The following is a 23,962-nucleotide window of genomic DNA, read 5'->3' on the forward strand; positions in this document are numbered from 1 at the left end:
AGTCACAAGTGATGAGCCATTTCAGGGGCTGATTTGATGAGAATGCCATGTGACTCTACTAGGTCAAGTGCGACGAGTGGCAATTTAATTCATAAAACAACTGCATGGAGGAGGTAGAGGGGGCTGGGAGGAGGTAAGGAGTTTGTGGAGGAACAGCGTATATGAGGTAGGCTTTTGCTGTAAACAAAATAAAACGAGAGTTTTGCAGTAAAAGGAAAAAAGTAACTCATCATAACTGGGAAGGAAGACCAGGGAGTCTGTGGCAACACTAGGGAACTTCTCACACAACACCTCAGTACAATAGAGACCTACAGTTAATCATACAAGCTCATCAAAAAAATATACAAAATAAAAAGAAATGCACAACTATGTATAACTCAAGAGGTAGTTGCTAATATCAGTACATGAACTGGTTACATACTGTACGTCTCTTCACCATTGCTTTAACAGAGTTTGTTGAGTCAGTCAGTGGATGATTCCCAAAAGAATAAAATACACTTTTTTGGTTAATTCCCTGAGAACAGTTCATCATCCTGAGAGGAATTGTGTGTAAAAATGTAAAAATACATCATACAAAAAGATGTTTCCATAGAGATTTGAGCATGGGCTGTGCTCTTTCTGTGGTTTGGTCATTCACTTTTTTTTTTTTTTTTTTTTTTTTTGTACTCTGTCATGCTGCATTGTTGAGATTTGATGTAACGCACGCACACATTCAAAAAGCTGTACATGAAAAAAACAAAACAAAAAAACAAAACAAAAAAAACAACCACAGCCCCAAAAAGGGTGAGGATAGCAAGCACTTCAGCAAATCTTAACTTTAAATGCCTTCAAAAATAAAGCCAAACTCTTTGGTATAGATATATACCGAAAAAGTTGGTTGTCTACTTAGAGCTTTAAAAACACACAAGCTAGTTTGATATCATCATACAAAGTTATTTTTTTGATTTGTCAGAACATTAAGATACAACTCTAAAGCGACCCGACTTGAACTTTGTAAGGAGTCGACTTCAGATAAGCTCTTTTCACATTCAATATGGTCAGAGAAGAGTTGATAGGTCACAAATAAGTGCCACTAAAGCCATGCTTGGAATTCAAGTTATACCAAAAGCAGCACTACTCTCTCTCTCTCTCTTTCTTTCTTTCTCTCTCTCTCTCTCTCACTCTCCCTCTCTCTATCTCTTTTTTTCTTCAGTGAGTCTGAAGCGGCAGCAGCGGTGGCGGCAGCTCGTCCCCCGTCGACAGGGTCTGAGCATTACCTGGCTGGTGCTAACTAACAAATGGTAGGCACAGATGGAAGAGGAACAGGTGGTTAGATCTTAACACAGCTGGGAGAGCAAAAGCAGCTTGACGTTCTGCGACATTCGTTTTTTCCAACAGGAAGATATTGGTGAGGTATTATTGTAGAAGTAGAGCAGCTGTGATGATACTGTCACGGTCTGATACGACACCTCCAATACGAAGGCGAGTCTTTTGTGCTGTGTCAGTGACGGCTGACATTTAAAAAAAAAAAAACACGTGGAAAAATAAGGCGTGGAGTAAGATCAGAAATAATAAAAAAAAGGTCGGCGTGATTCGCCATGGATGAAAAATGGTTAAATAGAGAGAGAGCTATAGTTTTTCACACAAATATCCCATGCGATATACAGGGCTATTCACCTATGTCAGAGCTAAATCCTTATATTTGCATTACTTAAAGTTAATATAATTTCAATCATATCTTGTGACTTTACATATATATTAATGACTTATACTATGATTTATAAACTGTAATGTTATTTTCAGCTAGGCAACAAACAAGTCTATAACACTAATTGTCGCTGAAGTAACGATTCATTAGCTTGAATCTAAACTAGGATCTATCTGGATAATATGAGGTTTTATCTAAGGCATGTCTATCTATGAGAATAGGAAACTGAAGGGTTAATAGTGACTTGCACCCAGAGAGGAGGTGCTCCAGTCTGACAGTTTTGCTTTCTTTCCGAGCATGCATTAACACACACACACACACACACACAAACACAGGCATACACACACAAACAAACACACACATTCTCTCTCTCAGTCTTGCAGGTGCATGCACAAACACACATGCTCACTCTCTGAAGAGACAATCAGTTGGTCCAGTCTATGTCATGTAAGAGAGAGGTATGTAGCGGGCTTGGGTGTTGCAAGATTAAAGTATTCAGCAGCTCATTGTTTCTTTTTTTTCTTAAATTCCCTCTGGAATCCATAAAGTTTCCCTAAAGATCTTGATAAGCCGAGCTAACAATCCTTTGCATCTGGATTATAGCTTTGAGGGTTTGAGCTTTTAAAAGTCTTCTTTTAATCCGTCTAATCTTAAAATGAGCTACGGTGTGTGCTAAAAGGATGCATTATGGAATGATTAGGCCTGCAGGATATACATTTGTGGCTTTAACTCAAGCTGGCCTTACAACTACAGACAACATCTGTAAGAAAGAAGCATTCAAATGGCCGACACTTACTGTAGGTCCAGGGGGGATAAGCAAAAAAAAAAAAAAAAAAAAAAGCAAAAAAAAAACATAGAACCAAGATTTATACCATGTTGTTTCACTCTTGAGCTGCACTGATTGAAACAAGTAAAACAGTCATCATTCCCTGCAGTCACCATTCCAGCGGTGGTTACCATAGCTGCACCAGATGACTGCAAGTCAGTCAGTTACACACATTCATGCACGTCCGTACCCCGTTGATCGTTGCCATAGCTGCGCTGGTTAGAAAAAAAAAAAAAAAAACAACAAATAAAATAAAAGTAAAGATTTTAAGACCTCCCATTTTTCACAGGTGTGAGGTAGATGAGGGGGGCTTCAGGTATCCTTGATTGAGGGGAGACGTGAGGGTCAGGGGTTAGCGGTGAAAGGTTCACCTCTACGGGCCGTTTCAGGATTTCCTCCACCTCTGGGTCCGGGGGCCGCGATGTGAGTGTGGCTCCTCAGGGGAAGAAGAGGAGCCTTCCAGGGGAGACGAGCCGGAGCGCTCCTCCTCCTCTGGGGGACAGAGGTAGGGCCCGGTCCCTGGGCTGGAGGCCGAGGTAGACGCATGTTGGTCCTGAGAGCCTGTGGCGGGCGCCAGCGCCTTGTGGGGACACTGAGCCACCATGTGCATGATGCTCTGGCAGTAGTGGCATTTCTTTGGCTGGGGGGGCAGGCCACACTCCTTGGCATGGTGATCCAGACCTCCACAGTTATAACAGCTACAGAAGAGGAGCAACAAAGAAGAAAAAAGGTGAGGATCACAAATATCATTGGTCAAACTGATTTATTTGAATCTAGACCAGTGTTTTTCAACCTTGGGGTCACCTGGAATTCAAATGGGATCTCCTGAAATTTCTAGTAATTGATTAAAAAAAAAAAATAAAACTTACTAATAAAAAATATATGGTGAGTTGACAGACATAATACCAATCCATAAGAGACAAACTGTGAAGCTGAAACTGAAGCACTGTGGTACTGTTTATCTGTCAAATGTTCATTGTGGTCAGTTTCAGATGTTGCAGCTCTTTCATAATTCATAGTTTGAGTTCTTGTTTGTTCAGTATTAATTGTCAGCCTTGTAAATCCAAGCTGGACTGACTCTACATATCCTGACCAAGGAAAATAAAAGTCTCATTTTGTGCAGTAATCTACACCTGGCTTTTCTGCCTTCTTCCAGAATAATATACATTATATAGCTTAAATGTCATCTAAAATTAACGTTTATTTGCAACATAGTATAGCAAACTATTACATGATCAAAAATAATCATAATTTTAGTAAAAAAAAAAGAAAAAAAGTCTCAGTTTTGAATGTCTGGGGTCGCCAGAAATTTGTGATGTTAAAATGGGGTCATGAGCCAAAAAAGGTTGGGAACCACTGATCTAGACATTTAAACAATTTTTACCATGTTCACACTAATACAAATGTTTTATGGATAAGGAAGTATTTCTGTTCACATAATCTTAACTATAAAATACACATCAACCCTTTCATACACGGTGTATTTGCAGGTTCTGCTAAAACTATAATATTTGCAATAATTACTCCAAAAGAGCTGCACCAAAGTACAAAACCAGAATTACTAAACGGATTGTTTGATTAACTAATATTCTTTCCATGTTATCAAATAATTGGTATTACCACTTATGTGTATCATCCACCACAGTTACATTTTAAATTAAGTTTTCCTACATAAATCAAAGGCCATGTTTATGGAAACATGGTTTTGGACACTATGCTAAAAAAAAAAAATAGTTACATATATTTGTCTGACTTAGAATAATCCCATTGGACACATTATTTATTATGGCCAAGTTGTTATTGAAAGTGAGAATCAGCTCTCAACTAACTTACCTGCTCAAATAGAGGTTAAATAAATAAAAATAAATCAAATTTGTTTAGGAGTAATGATCCCACTCAGTTCTAGGGGTGTGTATCGGCAAGAATCTGGCAATACGATACAAATCACAATACTAGGATTACGATACGATATATCACAATATATCATAATACTGTTAAAAAGGCAGTTTTTTTGTTTCTTTCTTTTTTTTAAAAGATTATTTCCTGGAAGAATTGAATTACACCAGAAATATGTACAAATACTAAACACATTTTTATTTCATCAGAACAGGATCTAATGCTATTATCACAATTTTTTTCTAATTCTCCTAGTTTCCAAAGGAACTAACATCTGCCTCTCAGACAGTAAAAAGTGCTTTTAGGATGCTTCAAATAACCATTATTTAATAAAACTGTGTTAAATAATAATAAATAAGATATAAACAATAAAGAAAAACAAAAAACAAAAATGAATATCCGCCATATCTGCATTTGAATAAACACCTAAAAATATCGATACAGTATTGTGAAATGAAATATCACGATATATTGCAGAACTGATATTTTCTAACATCCCTACTCAGTTCTATAATAACTCATGCATTAGAGTTAAAACGCAGAAACGACAACAAACCTTCAGAAAAAACATTATTTCTTTAAACTTTTCTATACAGACACTGCAGAAAATCAGACAATATTGGACGTTGCAGATGCAGAGTTAAGTTATAGGGGTTTAAATGTACTCTTTATGTTGTATAGGCTTCATCACAACTTTGCTGAATGTGTTGATCTACCAAATGCATCCGGGCTGACCTCGAACTACTGCAGTTATTACACTGACTTATACACCTATAGATCCTGTATTTGATGTTTCAGGTTCCTGTTCATTGCACAAATCAACAATAGGTATGTGTGAAATGGGGTGTGACGGCCTGGTGTTCCAATCTGTTTTCCAAGTGGATATACACAAACCGCAGTTTTTCTTCACTTTAGAAGGTGTATATAAAAAAAAAAAAAAAAAAATCTCCATTTTAGGGTCCTATAAATTCTATTTAAATATGGATTAGAGGTCCAAAGACAGAAAATGTGAGAATAAAGCATTAAATAAAATCAGAATTTATGAGTAAATTATTCCTGCCAGCTACCATTACACTTCATAATTCATCTGCTTTTGTCACATCTGCTGATAGTGAACAAAATCTGTCTTTATTAATGCTATAAAACAATAATATAATAATGATCATAGCTTTTTTTTTTTTTAAACAGGGTACTCCACAAAGTAAAACCAACAACAGACAATAAGGTCAGCAGCAGCATCGGTAAAACAACACAGAGAATTAGCAATAACTATAAATCACAGTAATAAAACACAAGAATAAAGGTTAAACAATAAAACGAATGGGGAACACAAGAGAAATGATCACAGAAAGGGCAGAAACTAAATGTGCATTGTAAGAGGGGACTTCCTTCTTTAAAACATCCATTCCTGAAGCGCATAAACAACAAAAAACATCTAAAAACTCATCTCAAACCACGTACAACAAATTAAATCTAAGCTGATAAAGCCGCGTGTTAACATGATTTTTTTCCCCCTTCACTTTTTTGTCATTTAATTGTTTATTAAAAGCATTCTGGCAGATGTGCATTGATTATCGTTTATTTATTGGTTGATTTTTGTTAGGCCATTACATTTGGTGTTATTGCAAAACTGTGGACACACGTAAAAATGGAAGGAATGGAATGGAAGAGAGGGGGTTCTGATGGGAAAAGCAGCTACATTTGTTTAGTAATCTGGAACTCAGGACCATCACACAGTAAAAAATGCAGTGTCAATATTTCAGAGTCAAGCTATTTTAACCTTGATAGAGTATTTATAGCTCTATGGAGAGTAAACCAGCTCTAACAGTAGAGTTAAAAATCAGTGTAAAGTCCTGCACAGATGCAGTGTAAAATTCAACTCTACAGAGTGATACTATATCATTAAGGAAGCAAAAGTAATGTGTTATGTTGTATAAATGTGAGATGCAGGTGGGATTTAATAAGTGTTCTTCTTCCCACTCCTTTTTGAACAGTACATATTGAATTTATTTAGTCATTACTAGTGTACATGGCAATTGCTATTTTTGTCTTGATCATCTTTATTTATTAATGTATTTTTCTCTGCCATTAGTTACTTGTACACAAAAAATGTTTAATTTTTTTCTTCTGCTCAAAACAAATGAATAAATGAATGATTAGTGCCAGTCTGTCGTATTGCATTGTGGGTACTGGACATTTTACTCATTGTTTTCTATTTTATGTGCAGGGGTTCAAAAGGGGAGGTTTGTGATAATGTTTATTTAGGTTAATATGTCTGTTCTACAACGTTTATTGGCCTTTTTATGTTTATTTTTTTATTAATGTGACACCATTAGTCAAACCTGGAGGCAGAACAATGTCTTATCTGATTGTCACTTTAAAGCTATAATTGAATTTCTGATGGGAGGACATTGTTCTTGCAAAGTAAAAGTATTTACTGATGTGACTGAAATCCATGGAGTAATTTCTTCCCTTTTGATTTGTTAATGTAACAATAATATCTTTAATCTATCATTAATAACCGAAGAGCCACTTTTTTGTTTTTAAATTCATTTGCACATCATAAACAGCAAGAGAAAAATTAAAAAAAAAAAAAAAAAAAAATGTTCATGCAAGTAACACCATTGTGCAGGAGAGGATAGAAGCCAAAAAAGGCTTATGTAAATACCTCTCCGGAAATAAACAATACACAGAAAAAAAAGAAAAAAATGATATAACTGACATAATAATCTAAAGCAAAAACAATAGAAATACAAATCAGATGATATACAGCCTTACACTTTTTCTTAAATTAGAGTCCTTTTCAGATGCTTTTTAAATAATGATAAAGAAATTTCTGAAAATCATCTCAGGACCCTGACCTTGGGAACCCCCGCAATTCTACATTGTTTCAATATTAGCATAGGGTGCAAATTGACGAAGAAAATAACACTGCAGAGAAATAAATATTAACACATTAGACACACATTAGAGTAATTTTTAAATTAAATTTGGAGTAAAAATAAAGTGTAATCATATTACTGTAACAGCATGAAAACTAAGCATTTTTACACATTTCATTGTTAATTTGACAATGAATTGAATAGAATTAACTCTGAAAATTTGACAATGGCCATAGAGTAAATTTTACTTTGTTCTTTTTACTGTGCAGGAAAACAGCATTTGAAGAACTTATGGTTTGCGACAGTGAATAAAGAGTTAAAAAGTAAGAAATGTACAGTAACTTGGGATCAATACTGGGATGTAACGATTACCGGTATAACGATAAACCTAGGTAAAATTCCCGACGGTTAGTATTATCATTTGAATTCTAATTGTGTTTGATTACCGCACTTTTAGGGGAAAAAACGCCTATGTAAAGATCTGCTTTTATGTCAAATATTTGAGTATAGATCTTATAGATAGAATTTATTACAGTTTTAATTTTATATACCAAATATTTGGAACCAATTTTCACTTTTAAAATCTTTGAAAAGGTTCATTAAGCTTCTGAGTGTAATTTATGCAATAAATTATATACCTTTTTCAAATCAGATTTTATATATTTTTGTGTTTTCTGTCCTTTTATGTTTTTATAGTAGGTTAAAGTGGAAAAATAACAGAAAGATGATATAGATGAAGTTGTGCTGAAAAAACAGATCCCAAAAATGGATATAGTAAAAATTTGTTTATATAGTATATAAAGGCAAAATCAAAAGGACTGAAAAACAGACAAAATAGGCTCAGACCTCTAAGGTTTAATATTTGATTGTTTCTGCAACAGAAGGGACATTGTGCCAATTATTTTAGTTATCTATTTTTTTTTTTTTTTAAAACACAACTTGGTTAAGTTTTTTCAGTGTGTGTATTAGTACTTTTTGAAAATTTTCAGCACAGTTTCAATAATACCGCGATAATAATGATAACCGTGATAATTTTGGTCACAATAACCATGATATGAAATTTTCATATCGTTACATCCCTAGTCAATGCTGTTGAGGGCTGTAATAAAGCAATCTAGCCCTAATTCTCTACTATAACTTTCTTAACTGGCAAAAAACAAATCTGATATAAATGTATTGTTATTATTATTATTATTATTATTATTATTAGTAGTAGTAGTAGTAGTAGTAGTAGTAGTATCATATTGTTTCCCCTTAACCTCAAGACTGCAGAGCTAATACATGCTATAGCTACAACTCACCACTAGATGGGGGTATGACACTTGATATTACAGTGGCTCTAACCTGAGCTGCACACTGTGGCATGCCAAACTACTCTGTGTTATTTAATTTGACAAGTGGCAAAGGGGCGCTGAAAGAGGAGAAATGAAAAAACCCTCAGTGATGCAAAGCAAGCCAATATTACAGCCTGTCAGGGTGCGATCCAGATCTCAGGCTCCAAATCGAACAGACATTTTCTTACCATTATAGGCATTAAATACTCTAATTACTGACTGATAGATATTTTAAACCCCTATTAAGATTTCAGTGTCTTTTTCATTGTTCTGTCCTGAATCCACTGTGGCTGAAACATCACCAAAAAGTCACAGATATTTCTAAATCAGGCCGTGATTAAAAAGTGGTTTAGGAACATTTGCTCTCTGATGCAGTTAGGTTTTGACAACCAATTAAGAAAACAAGTATGGGAGCAGCAAACCAGTGTGTTAGAAAAGTATAATAAAAATAAAAAATAAAAAAAATCATGGCAGGTTTTGCTAAGGAAGTTTAAGTCGTTGTCAGCTCTGAACAGCAGCGTTTTTTTTTTTTCTTCTCCAGGGACATTTGGCGTTCACAATTTCACAGCTCTGTTTTTTTTTTTTAAAGACAAAACCACTGAGATATATCTGGAGGCTATTTCTCATTTTTAGTGCTCATTACCAAAGGTCTTTTTTCATTTTAATAAAGGCAGTTAATTGTTGGCAACAGGAATATTTTTGCTAAAACTTTAGAAAGAACTGAAGGCATGTTTTTTTTAAAGCTACAGATTTTTAGGCCATCCCTTATTTTATGTAATACACCAGCACATTAACATGACCTTTTATATTGTGCTCTTGGAATATTTATTCTTTCCAGACTGTTTTTCAACATCAGATGACATAAATGTATAATTTACGTCCATTATAAGAGTGAAACACATTACCTAACTCTCTTTGCACAGCACTTAGTCTGAAGAAAAAAACACTCTGCTGGTCTGGTTTCTTTAACATTAAGAGAATATAACATATTTGCTGTTGTTTTTGTTAGTTTTTTTAAAATCTGAAAATAGGCATTTTACATGTGAAACTATAATTCCATGTTGACTTCCTCAGTGAACAGATTTGCTTTGAATTTCTTTGAGCTATTTTCTGAACATTGTGATAATATAGGTTCAAAATTACTAAAACTAAGAATCACTGCCTCTGAACTCTCCACAAACTACTTTTTGTTGAGAAAACTAGAGTTCTCATGTCATTCATTTTTACTTTATTAAATGTGTAAAACAAAAACTCTGTGTGTCTTTTGTCAGATCTTTTCTTCACATTTGTCTTTGCTTTTTAAGTCACATTTACAAGTCAAAAGAGCAGTTCCTTTCCCTACTTTATCACGGTGATTTACAAATTATTTCCTGAGCTACATGTGCTCACCTATAACTACAATTATGTTATTATTTTATCAGGCTTTTCAGAAGGACAAACTGTAAATTTAAAGCGTGAACCATAAGGAGTGAGTCCAAAACAGAATCCTGGTTATATTCAGAGGGTCGTGATTGCATTTCTGTTATGGCTATAATAATTATTAACAAAACTTATGTTAAAATAAAAGATTTATATGCAGCAAGTCATGCAGCAAGAATAACAAAGACAGTTAAATCTCTAAAGTAAAACTGATTTCAATTATTAGAACAAACAAATCTCATCACATACTGAAAACAGTGCAGTCACAAATTTAATTAAATTCTTCTTTGCATCACCAAAATGTAATGAGACATGACAATGAAGAAATGTCAACACTGACAAAACTCACTTTGTCAAAGATGTTATTGTGTATGACTTTTAGAATCATTTTAGAATTAGTTGCCCTTCCACTAAGAAAGCTGTATGTCTTCGACAAGCAGAAGCAGTAACAGACGGTGGTGTGACCGATCTAGAGAAATCAGTGATATCTGATGAAACTCTGCAGAAAATGTTCCTGACTAAATTATATTTCTTCTACAGTTCTTCTTGTCTGGTGATTAGGTTTTTCAAAAAAAGTGTGCCAATTTCATTGCTTCAGTCCTCAGTTACTGTTTGTCCAACAGCTGAATACTTCAGTGCTTGTAAAGAATGGACAACACAATAGACGGTTGCATAACAAGAGTGACCAGCAGGGGTCACAGCAGCGGATCTGCCGAGGGGCCGCTCACACTGAGTGCGCTCACAAAGACAATGACATCACAGAGATGTACCTGCCATCTCTGAATCCGATACCGCCTTGCCACCACCTTAGTAGAAGACAGAGACACTTGACCTAACACTGGATCATTTATCCTAAATAAACTGAATTATTCAGCTCTGTAAAACAATCAGGGAGCCCTCTCTTCCAGATACAGTTTCCTCTGATTTAAGAACAGCTTTTCTTTCACACCTTAATGACACATGGTTGTTCCACCAAGGCAGCTGTGATGCAGCTTGTTTGTGTAAGAAGAAACAACATAAAGAGTGGGAGAGCTGGACTTTCTAATGTAAATGTAGCCGCGTGGTCATGTGATGCCTTCCTACAACAGCTACAGTATATACTCTGTTCTGCCTTGCAGGGTTTGCTATACATTTAAATGAAGGCATTCTGTGTCAGCAGGACGACAGGGAACACAACCTTCCCTGCTTAAACCACAGGGCGTTTTCAAGGAGCTCCATATGGCTCCGTCTGACAGATTTTAGCAAAGCAGCCTTCAGGATTTTGCTGAGGACAAAACAATTGATTGAGCTAGTGCTGCATTGAAATGCATATAAGCCCAATCCATTCCTGCACTAATGCTGTCTCTAATGTTAAAGCTGGCAAATTGATTTAAAATAGCGGCAATGGCAGGCAAAGTGCCCTATTCAATTCCTTATTATGGTGCACCATAACCATAGCAACAAGCATGTACTCGGCTAGATTGAATAGATTTAATCTATAATCTTAGCCCACTCAGAAATAGCTCACCTCACCGAGATGTATATATTATATACGTTTCCTGCTACAATAGTGTGAAGTGTTGCTAACTGAATGCAAGCTGCCAACGCTCATATATATTCAGGTTTTGTCAAATTGAACCTTGACTGGTGCACAGCCGGCAGAAAACATAAAAATACATTTCTTTATTGCCTTTGTTCAACGACGTTCAGGCATGCAAGCTCTGATACTCACCGGTCTCCCTTTGGTTTGCGTTTTTGGAGTGGGACCTTCCCTTTGGGTCTCCTCTCGCTGCCTGCACAGGGTCCCCCACCAGGTCCGGTCACCCGCAGGGACTCCAGGCCCTTAGAGGACTTTTTATAGGTGAACTCCACCTGCTCACCCTCCTTCAAGCTGCGGAAGCCCTCCATCACCAGTTTGCTCTGATGGGAGAACAAAAGCAATTATCTTTAAGAAAGTAGCCAGTGCTTATAACTCACGCATATATACTGACAACTCACAAGGGTCTGGACTTAAGCCTGGTGGTGCACAGTGCATTGTTGAGTACACAGAATTACAGGTAACAGATGCTGTGTGTAGCTGATCTTAAATAGGTACCATTTCAGTAGTATGGCTAAGGGGACGCCTGTCTCTGTGAAGTTGATGGATGATAAAACATCTAAATATTTTTGATGTAGTTTGTAAAAGTGCATTTCATTGTAATCCAGTAGTGATGAAATCCTCTCACTAAAATTATGCTGAACATCCAAACGTCCTTGAATAATCTGCAAACTCTTTTTTAACAATTTAATTATCTCTCAGTATTTCATTTCTAAAAGGTATGAATTTTACCTTGACAAGTTCCACAAGGCATTTCTATTCTTGAATAATCCAGTTAACTGACAAAGATGATACCGTCTACACATAAATAGTTTTAACAGGCAAGTTAGAAGATGAGGCAGCCACTGTCTGGAGAAAAAAAGAATATTTTTCAATGTAAACCTTGATTTTGTACTTTTATTTCTACTTTCTTTCTACACAAAATCTAACTACATTTAACTCTGATGTACAGAACAGCTGTCTAAGAGTATTAGAAAGTCTGTGAGTGACCACAGCAAACCCCCAAAAATCACCACCTTTTATCTCCAGACAATAATAAAAACTGTCAACACTCTCACTGTGTGGGCTTGCATGCACTGCTGCATGCAGCAACAGAAACATCTAAGGGTGCACATTGAAACGCAGGAACACAAAGACATTTCCAACATTGCAGATTGACTGTATGTGGTTTGCACCACCTGCCATGACAGTCTGAGCGCAGAGGGACTTATCTCAAACAGCGCGTCCTTGCTATATTCCCTTTATCTACTTTTTGCAGAGGCACCACTTCCTATTCCTTCTATGGGGGGAGGACGAGCGTGTCGCACCTATGCAATCATTTTCTCTCAGCACATCCACCATCCATCTTATCTACATGATCGGAATTATTGATCTAGTTACTACATAACCACTGGACAATGATTTATGTCTCGTTGATCGCACAGAACGGACGGCTGATAGGCACTGTATCCATGACCTTCATGAATCGCACTGAGCCCTGCAGATCTCAGCATAGGTAAACACACACCCACACGAGCATGCAGTGTGCAGAACAAACCTACTACCTACTATACATCAAGGCCTATAAATAACACACAGGGTATCTGTAAATGCAGCACCCGCTGTAAAGACAGATGTGTAGGAGACAAAAGAAGAGAAAAGAACAAATGATCAGATGGGATCCAATGTGAAAATACAGAGAGGGGAAAATTCACTCAGATTTATATATATTTCTATAGTGGCTTTGAAGCAAAAGTAGCGCCGTTATAGATATACACTCATATGTCAAAAGAAAATTCATATGTAAAGAAAAAATAGAGGAAAGAAAAAAAGTATAGACTGAACTCACTGAACTCTATAAAAGATAGAAATGCATATGATCAAAAAAAAAAAAGTTTAAGAGTATGAAAACATGTGAAGTGTTGTATATGATATCAGGTTCAGTGAAGAGGGCTTTTATTTCTTTTAGTTTTTAGAATGTAATAGAAAATAATAATTAAAAAAAAAAAAAAAGAAGGATTTACTTTAATTAGTGTACTTCTCTAAATTCAATGGAGGATCGGCCTGATGGCAAACATCACAAAAAAAATGAGCATGGAAAACTTTTTTCACACTGAAAAATTATTCAAAATTCTCTATAAATTAACTCTTAAGTGATTTGTTAAATTAAACCCAGCTCTCACAACAAGCCTTAAATATTTTCGGGGGAAAATGTAAAATTTAAAAATATGAGTTTTGGGTTATTTTAGAATAATAGTTTCATGTAAACTTATTTACAAATGTTGAATTATATTTTAGTAATTTAGATTAATCCTATTTAAAATATTAACTTTAACATGACATTTACGTTGAAAAAGATTTGTATGAAACACAAACTGAAAAAAACATAACTTATTCCTGTAAAAAATATAGACGAGGGTAATATTTCATTTTTTGTGGGAGATTTTACAGCTAAAACCTTCATGAAAGCCAATTAAATACACAGTATTAAAATATATTTTTGTTATTTTTTCTGTGGAAACATAAATTCCATTTATTTCATTTATTTTAATGAAGTCTAAATAATTGCTATACTTAGATATTAATAAGTATTTCCAGTCTAAGGGTAGCTATGAACTATTCAAAAGGCATTTGACAGATTCCAAACTGAATCGATCAAGCAAATTTAGCAGAAACATAATATATAATATATAATTAATAAGATCCTGATTGCTTCTACACATTCAGTTGTTTTTCATCTCAAAAACAAACACATAGTAATAATTATTTTGCATTGTGATTTACAACTTAAAAGCTCTTGTTCTTCCCCTGTTTACACTCATTTTACATTTCCACAATGTACACACATAGGACAGAAAAAAAATATTAAACATTTAATAAACTGAAATTAATTCTTTCCATTCGCTCTGAGTTTCTCGGTCTTTCTGAATCTCTCCCTCCAGTTAGTGTGAGTTACGGGCAAGGCCATCCGGTGCCTGGTCGATTACTAAAGGAGGAGTCATCCATTTTGAGCGTTCTCGTATTGGATTTGGCTTTGAGGAAAGGACAAAGATCGGGGAAATGGAAATGAGCGAAAGCAAAGATTACACCCAACGTATGAAGGAGGAATAAAATAGACAATGAAGTGGGCCACAAACTTGTGACTTTATGCATTATGTAGCTTCATAAGAATCAATAATCAGTGGCTGAGCTCCAATGACAACAAATCCCAAGATAGAGCCCTCGACAATTCTTAATGTGTCAACCAAAACTATGCCAAACTCATAACTGAATCTCATTATGATGTATATCCTACTTTTTGTACATTAACAAACAACCTACCGAGGAACCTGAAGCTGTTTGAATCCTGCTCATTCTGATTCAAATGACCATTGATTTTGTGATTAGCATCATTTGAGCATCGAACTGACTGAAAGACATTCCTGCAGCAGAAATCAGCGTATATAGCAAATAAAAAATGGCCCTTCCCGCTCAAACAAATGTATTTGGAATAATGATGAATAATCATTGACTAGTCTGTAGACTGTGCGGCGCATGAGCCCTTCCTGTTACTCTCCTGTCCACAGGCAGCTTGTCTCTCCAGGTCAAAGTTGAGTGGTTACTCTCAGCACCCTACCCCCTCTTCAACCCTGTCAATACCCACAATGCACCAGTGAGGAAACCACACAAACTCTTTTGTTCTGCGGATATACAGGAAAACACATTCAGCTCCTTCATGCGTCCGGGGATGTAATACAAATTTTTGGGATCAGCTCCTGGCTTCATGAGATAGATGAGATGAGAGTAGTTTTAATATGTATTTCTCAAGTGCAACAGATCAGATCTCACCAATTACATAATAAAACACAGCATGTGCAATTACAAGTGTGTGCATTTCTGTGCTGGTGTACACATGTGTCAATGTGTGTGAAAAGAAGAAGAAAAAAAAAAAAAAAAAATCAGAACCTGCAACCTGAGTCCCCTCCTCTCAAGTGACCTGGCGGGTGTCCTGACCCGTTTCAGTTTACGCACGGAGGTCAGGAAAGGGCATGGCCGGGGAGAACGAGAGAACGTCAGAGAGAAAAAAGAGAGAGAACACAAAATGGAGGAGTGGCCTGGAGAGCGGGAAGAAGGGGGTGGGTGTGTGTGGGGGGGTGGGAGGTGGATGAGAGAGGAGGAGGAGGTGCTGGTGGTGGTAGTGGTGGTGGTGGTGGTGGTGGTGGGGGGGGTTCATGGAAATGCCTCCAGCGCATTCTGTTCAGCTCCAATGGAGGAGCAACTCCTGATCAGTGGCTGGACTTGGGGGGAGCCCAGGAACAAAACCCCCATTTGATCAGGAGCCCCACAGGTCAGCAGCAGAAATCCGGGGGTCAGTGGTATAACCATCGCAGCACCACCCCCTGCCCGACTGGAGGACCACACCAGCACTCTACGCTTTTACCGAGAGGCACCAGAGCAGCTACTGTCACCCCCACATACTCTGAACTGGAGCTAACAAAATGGATACTGAACATTATATTATCACAATATGGCTTGATTATGCTTACAAGCTCAAATGTAATAAATATCTTCCTATAGCTTCTCTATCTAAAGGACATGTGTGTGAATGTGTATGTGTGTGTAGGAAGGAGCCAGCGATCAATACGGACTCCAACATCCTGGATAGAAATAGCCCTCCTTTTCATCAGCCGGGCCCTCGTCATCACCAGGCCCAGCAATCGATACAGGAAGCTGTAACGTGAGGGGATAGGGAAGCGGAGAGGAGACCCACCATCCTCCAGCTTCTCTCCGTAGCGACCACCGGCTATTGAATAGCTAATTATGGGATGCTTTAAATCAGAGGTGGCCCACGCAGAGCCATGCTCTGGATTGTGCTCGCATTAAGAGGTTGCTGAGGAAGGGGGTGAGTGTGAGAAGGAGATGGCGGTCACCATGTGGCGTGGTGCCATTAAGTAGCTTTTTACACACAGGAAATGCTAAGTGGACAAAGCTGGGCCAGATCAGCTCAGATGGACATAACCCAACAGGATGCTTATAAACCAAGGAAGAAAGAGGAGGAGAGAAAAGGAGAATGAAAGCTGGATGGAGGAAAAAAAAAAACACACACACATGCACACACAAACATACCGGTGAAAACCACCAACAGAGCCGGCCTTATGACGCTGACACCCCAGCCCTCCTCAACACGTTGTCATTAGTGGCCCTGACCCTTGAACCCTGCCCAACCCCCATCAAACACTTAAAAGCCTTCATGTTTCCCCTGCCTCAAATTAACAACATCCAACACCCCCGATTATGACTGGGGCAAATATTTGATCTAGGGGAAGGAAGCACTAGATCATCTTGCTACATTTATCAGACTGAGAGGGGAAATGAACCTCGCTGAGGTGACTGGTGATAAAACACACAACCAAGCTAATAACTGGACCCATTCAAAACAGAGCCACGTTTACAAAGCATGTCTTTATTTACACATGTGGTCGTGATGTTTTCAGAATTCAATATTAACCTAGCCCTATCAAATAATAGATGCCTGATGGTCAATATGGACATAAAAAAAAGACTAGAGTTGAACTTTTTAACATGTTTCATAGTAGGATACAATGAAAAAAACAATACAATTTTTTAACAATAATTCTTTCACATTTTAAGCTGCTCTTGCCTCAGTTAGGTTTGTATGACCAATATTTGCATTGCACATGATTTGAATTAACTTTATTATGTAACAGATCATTTAAAGTTGGCTGTATTATTTGCAGGGGTTGGGGTCATAGTTACTGTTTTTCATTTGTATATTTTGGCATTGTATTGAACTTCCCTCACAAATAAAATGAGCAACATAATATAATAATATGTCTGATGTGACAGATGAGTGACGTTCATTAGCAAATAAGCATATTTGTTCAATTACTAATGACTCAGTCTAACATAACAAAAATTAGTCTAAAACAGGGCTATCTTCTATTTCTTTGAATTTATTACAACTGGTTTCAGATACTATTATTACTACTATTTTCACACTAAATCTAGTCTTTTAGCTTTGAGCAAGGCAAGGTAAGGTAGATTTATTTGTATAGCACAATTCATACACAGGGCATTTTACAGTGCTTTAGAAAAATGGGGGAAAAAGACAAGTTGGAAACGCACAACTACAATTAAAACATAATCAATAAAACAAATAATAATCAATTAACATAAAGTAAAAGAGAAGAGTGCAAATAGAACTCTATCAATCGATATCCATTAACGATCCTTATGCTTTGTTTAGTAGTAACAAGGAATTTTGCAAAGTGCACTTGCTTCTTAACATAGATTTTTACATGGTGTCTGACTATGGATTACATCACTACGAACTCCATTTCAAAAAGTAAAATAACCACGATTTAAAGATCCCTTAGTTTCACAAATGTGTCTGTGAAAAGCATAACATTCACAAGTTCTTTCTGTTGCTTTGGAAATTAAACAATAAAATTTATGCCGGTAAAATCTTTAAAAATAAAATGATTTATGTATCTGCTGTAGTCGGGTGATTAATACCTTATTATTACTCCTGTTTTCACCTGCGTTTATTTGTTGGTCTGTAACATCAGGATTACACAAAAAAACTACTCTATCAATTTTAATAAAACCTAGTAGGAACGAAGAGTCAAGGAGGAGCTCATTAAATGTTTGAAGCCGATCCATAAAAAGGCAAATGCAGGATTTTTTTTTTTCTTTTTCAACATGTTTCAAGATTGAGAGATCAGGTATTTGATTCAATGACAGTTCTACCAATAACCCTTCTAGTTCTATAATGATTCAGTGTCTTTTCTGTTTTTTAATGAAATAAAATTGAATAAATACCACAGGTAACAAACACTACAATCAACTTTTACCCGCATGACCGCTGAACTGGACTCTGCAGGTGCTCCTTTTGTAAATCAGGTGAACTGCGACTTGTTTTTAGCCCAGCTCTGCTTTCTACTCTGCCACCTTTCCAATTACCAATCATCTCCGCTCTATGTGGCCAGCTCCTCAAAAGGAAGTCACATGACTAGTCTTTCTTCTTCTTTTGCGTTTTTTGATGTGCAGAAGAGAAGGGTGGGTTGGTGGAGGAGGGGGTGGGGGGTGGGGGGGGGGGGGTGGATAGTGTGGCTGCAGGAGAGACAAAGCCTGATACTGGCTATCTGGAGACAGAGATGGGTGGGGCCTGCATGCCAAACGGTGACACGGACCAGAGGTTAATCTCACTAGGGGCCCACTTTAACCTCGCTACACAAAACACACACTCTCTCTTTTGCGCGCGCGCACACACACACACACACACTCAAAACATCTTACAACGGTTCGCATGTAGACATCAACAACCTGGTGTAAGAGCAGAAAGTAGGAACCACACGCATCTACACACACACACATATATATATATATATATATATATATATATATATACACACACACACACACATACATGGGGGCTCCGTAAATTGAACACACACTCTGGAGGTTTCAGGAGAGTAGCAGCAGCAGCAAACTGTTCAACATTTCAAACTGATTACTGACAAAGGGCAAGCAGCCCCCCACCTCACCACCACACACCCCTTCACCCCACCCAACCCTCCTGCCTTTTTGTCTTTAAAGAAATTCCTCTTTTTAAAGAATGCCTGAGGAGAGCGCACCCCCCATGTCCCAGCAGGAACTCACACACACACACATACATATATACACACACGCACACACACTACGCACATAGGAAAAAAAAAACAAAAACATTCAGTTCAGGTAGAAAAGGGTTGACAAACAGAGATAATGAAATCGGCTGCATGTGGACTCACTAAGCACAGAGGTATAACGGGTGAAGAAGCTTAATTACACTCTCTCTTTCTCACACACACACACCTTCCAGGAGGAAGTGATCAGATAGGAGCCCTGATGAAGAGGCCTCCCAGGAAGAGAACTCGTGGTCGGGGCGGGGACCCTCCCGCTGACTCACACATACACACTCTCACCCTCCCTCTCTTACCTCCTGCTCTTCCACTCACTCGTCTTTTTCCAACCTCTCGCTCATGTTTTCCTCCTCGACTACCACTTGCAACCCCCTCAACCCCCCGCGCCACCCCCACCCACCCACACTTATTTTTCCCACATCCCTCCTCTTTCCCTCTGCCTGAAAAACTCCTCCTCTCTCCCCCCTTTCCATGTTCCTCCTGTCCTCATGCTCCCTCTTCTTACCTCTGCCTCCCTCGTGCAGAAAGGGTCAGAAATCTGCATAAATACATCTCCACTCTTTCATTTTTTTCAACGTAAGACATGCTAACACTATATCACAAATGCATAAAAAAACTGCATGACCTTTACGACAAGCAAAACTCTCCATTAATTACCTGTGTAATGAATTTGATTTCTTTTTTTTTTTTTTTTTTGCAGGTGAGCGTACAAACATCTTCATATTTAGAAATGTTACCATCACTGCTTCATTAAAATTCATGGTGTTACTTCTGTAATCAAACAAACAGGTCTGAAAAGGTATATTTACTTTCATTCCAGTTAAAGTGTGCACTAAAGCCACCTAGACTCCTAATTCAAAGTGTCCACATCTGAACATTTCATAAACACCAGAAAATAGCATCAATATACAATGGCTCTGGCAGCGAGCACTGAAACAGAGACGGAGGAACAGGCTGAGACAATGAGAGACTGATTTAATGAGAGTGTATGGATGAATGCAAATACTGGCAAAGAAATGGGGGGTTTGCATTAATATGACAATGCGCTTATGAATGCATATTGTCTATCTGTGCGCTAAATGACAATTATTCTATTATAGACACATGAAGGCTGAGGGGAAATGCACTGGTATAAACACATTTAATGTAGGCTACTGTGGTCGATAATAAGTTAAGTTTTTTGCTCTTTATACATTTTAAACATTAAAAATGGAAGTTTTTTTAAAAATATTTCAACCTCTTTATCAACATGTCTTTCTTAAAAATCAAAATACTTGCACTCTGCCTTTCAAACAACACCATGGAAATGAAAAATGTTCCAATAGAAACCTGCATGGCACCAGCCTGTCCTGGTCTAGCTTACAAAATGCTGAGACAGACAGTGTTTATTTGACTTGTGCTCAGCTCTTTAGGCTGTTTCCCAGACTAGACCTTCCCTCTGCTGGTCTGATTCATTTCTAAACATCTCTGGCCAGCAGGGAAATCAGAAGACTGGAGTATGTACATGTAGTGCATCAGTCAATACAGCCACAATATGAAAGTATCAATCAAAAACTGGTAATGCAACACTGCAATATGCACTTTGCAAAGCTTCTCGCCATTTTCACATATTCTCAGCAGAACTGGCAACATGAAAAACTCATATCTACATTTACATTAAATACTGGGAAAAATATAATGTGTGTTTGAGGCTTGGAAATGTCGTATAGTGCATTGATGTGGTAGAAATGAACCACGGGTCAACATGTTGTCTAAACAAAAGTTTGTATCTTCATGCTCACTGCATGATAATATTTTAAGTTATTTTTAATTTATCAGTTGTCGGCGTCTTTATTAAGGCAAAAATATAATTAAAACCTTTATAGATTTTACTATAAAGCATCAAATAACTGAATGCGCTCAAATCAATGTTCATGCAAAACAAATTAATTACGTCACCTCAGACACACAAAAACAACTATTTCTGTTTTACATCAATTAATGTAATACACAGCAAATCACATCAGACTATTTTAGACACTTGCACAGTTTCAAGGAAAATACTAGCAGCAAATTATTAAATTCCACAAAGGTAGGGTGGTGTATGCACTTAAGGGCATATACTAGTGGTTTTGTGAAGCCATAATTTATGTCCCTCAGTTTGCTTGATGAAGATCAGAGGGCCCATCTTTTTTTTCTTTTTTATATTCAACAATACATCACTGGTGACATCTGACCCCTAATATGCCCTCCCTTTCTTCCCACCAGTTCAGCATAACATCCCGTCTGTCCACAATAAAAACACCTCTAGGAGAGGGTGTCAAATGAAATGGTGAAAATGACTCTCCTCATCCTCTACCATTCCTGCCCAAGTATTTTAAAGCCAGTTTATAGGACCGTAAAAAAGGGACTATTTAACAGGAGGAAGGGGTGCTCAAAGAAGTGAGGACTGGGCTGCTCTTTGTTTGCTGCAGAATAAGTCGAAAACAAGGCCTCTGAAATGAACTCCTTGCACAATAAATCAGTGTACAGGCTGCACATCACAAGTGAATGCAAAGGTATGGAGTGTTTCAGTAACATGCTTATACCTTCCAAACACACCCAGGAGCAGAATGCAGCTTGCAGCACATAAACCCAGGATGAATGCACGCATGCACACATGCACACTGGATGACTTTTTAAACATAGGCTTTCTTTCCGACATGTTAGCTCCCTGCATATCAAGCCTTGCTCTGCTGTCCATTAGGGCTGAAGTGTGAAACTAACCGTGTCATAGCCACACGACATTTATCCCCCTTCCCCTTTACAGTGCAAGGGGGGACGCCTCAGAGGGCAAAACTGGACACATGTGCCCCAAAGAGGAAACTTAAGATGTTTTTTCAAAACCCACGGACATGTGATTACACAGTAACATGTTGGGCAAAAAAAAAAACCATCCACCGACTCCACTGACTGGAGGAAAAGCCCTGAGAGGAAAGTGACAGGGACTATTTTTTAATATATATAAAGGCGCAAACGCAACAAACGAATAACCTTTTTCCACGTTTTGTTTTTTTTTTTTTTTGGAGAAACAAATCCGGATGAGGCCGAGACGCACCACACCACATCATCACACAACACATGTTATTCCTTTTCAGACTAAACTTACTTGGTGGACGAAAACATCCAGAGGAGGGTCGATGGGGCTCCCTTCACTGCTGGTCATTGAGATAAATCCAAAGCCCATTCGGACGTTGAACCATTTGCAGAAGCCTGATCCCGACAGGATCTGAGGTCGAGTCCGGTCCTCCTGCTCCTCGGTGGACTTGGCGGGGTCTTCTCCGCCACCTTTACCCGGCCCTCCTGAAACAAGGGCCACATTAGAATCCGGATTAGATCATTAAAATAAAAAAAAAAAAACAAGCTTTTACATGGTTTATTATTTCCTTGCGCGCGCACACCGGCTTTAAAATGTTCTGTTGCGTAAAACTTCTCCAAGAAGCGTGGGGGGAATCCCCAATGCTATGTGGAGTTCAGGGCCGGTAGAAATTTCCTAAACTACTCTTTTCGATAGATTAAAAAAAACGATTAAGGTGGTGGTGTGGGGGGTGAGTGGTGCTTGTGATATGTGCATCAACGCAAACATTCTCCCAAAAAAAGTTGTTTACTACTCCATGACAGATGACCGCCTCTGAATCGTGCACAGGCATGCTCAGTCGGTGGAACTTGTGGAGGATTTGTGTCTGCTTCATCTACTGACTGCTTCGTTCCGACTGTTGGGAGTTGTAGGTCTGTAGGATACACACACACACAGACACACACACACAAAAAAAAAAAAAAAAAAAGGCAGGTGTACACATGGTTTCCCCCGAGCTTTACTGTACTAGTGGGTAGAACTGCATATACGCCTAACAATGCATATGTCTTTAAACGCAGCGAAACATGGTTAAATAAGGTGCACGTCGGGAAGGGGGGGGCGGTTCGGGTCGTTTTCTTCAGGTTTTTTGGAACAAGAATCACGTTGCACCTTGCCCCCACCACTACCACCACCACTACCCTCCCTCCTTCAAAAATAAAAAAAAAAACACTAAGAGGAGAAAATAGAAAATAATTGCAGAATAACCTTCGGCCATGTTTCCCCGCGGACCCTCTGCGCCCAAGTTGCAATAGAGAAGCTTCCTCTGCGAAAACGGGCTGCGGTAGTCACCATTAATCCGACATCCTCGATCCCATCGGTCACCAATTTAGCTCGCATGGTACGGCGTGCTTTCTGCCTTTTGATATTTTTGTCATGTCTCTCTCTTCCCTTCAATCCTTTCCTCACTCACACCACCTCTGTACTGCTCTCCCTCCCTCTCTCTCTTCCCTCTCTCTCTCTCTCTCTCCCCTCTCTCTTTCTCTCTGTCTCTGTCTTACTCGCTCGCGCTCTCTCTCTCGCGCTCTCTCCCTCGCTCTCATTCGCTCGTGAGCTGGCTGTGCCCGTTCCCGTAGTGAGAACACGTGACTTTGTCAATTACATGCTTTCTTGCTACTAATTTCTGTCCTGAGATCCGAGGGAAGGACAAGGGGAAACAGGACCCGCAAACCGTCAGTGTCAGTCAGACCCAGTGAAAACACCCTCCACGGCTCTAACAGGCTTTAATGCATTAACCAAACACAGCACAATGGAATCCCATAAATACTGTATCATATGGGGGTTGGTGCAGCCACATAAGACTAT

General features: G+C 38.2%; 1 protein-coding gene across 1 annotated transcript; it reads right to left on the minus strand.

Moving 5' to 3' along the window:
• Nucleotides 1-2,898: 2,898 nt before the first annotated feature.
• lin28b (lin-28 homolog B (C. elegans)) lies at nt 2,899-23,524 on the minus strand. The gene is made up of 4 exons (XM_030128993.1): nt 23,366-23,524; nt 22,412-22,605; nt 11,756-11,943; nt 2,899-3,211 (listed from the first exon to the last, which is right to left on the minus strand). Exons 1-4 carry the CDS (start codon nt 23,373-23,375, stop codon nt 2,899-2,901), a joined length of 705 nt encoding a protein of 234 aa, XP_029984853.1. The 5' UTR covers nt 23,376-23,524.
• Between the last annotated feature and the right edge of the window lie 438 nt (nt 23,525-23,962).

The sequence above is a fragment of the Sphaeramia orbicularis genome, chromosome 24, assembly GCF_902148855.1.
Source record: "Sphaeramia orbicularis chromosome 24, fSphaOr1.1, whole genome shotgun sequence".
Classification (NCBI taxonomy): Eukaryota; Metazoa; Chordata; class Actinopteri; order Kurtiformes; family Apogonidae; genus Sphaeramia; species Sphaeramia orbicularis.

Coding starts and splice junctions, on each gene's coding strand:
- lin28b (XM_030128993.1), bottom strand. Junction 11,944..22,411: donor TGGATGTTTTCGTCCACCAA/GTAAGTTTAGTC, acceptor TTCTCCCATCAG/AGCAAACTGGTGATGGAGGG. Junction 3,212..11,755: donor CGCAAACCAAAGGGAGACCG/GTGAGTATCAGA, acceptor CCTCTTCTGTAG/CTGTTATAACTGTGGAGGTC.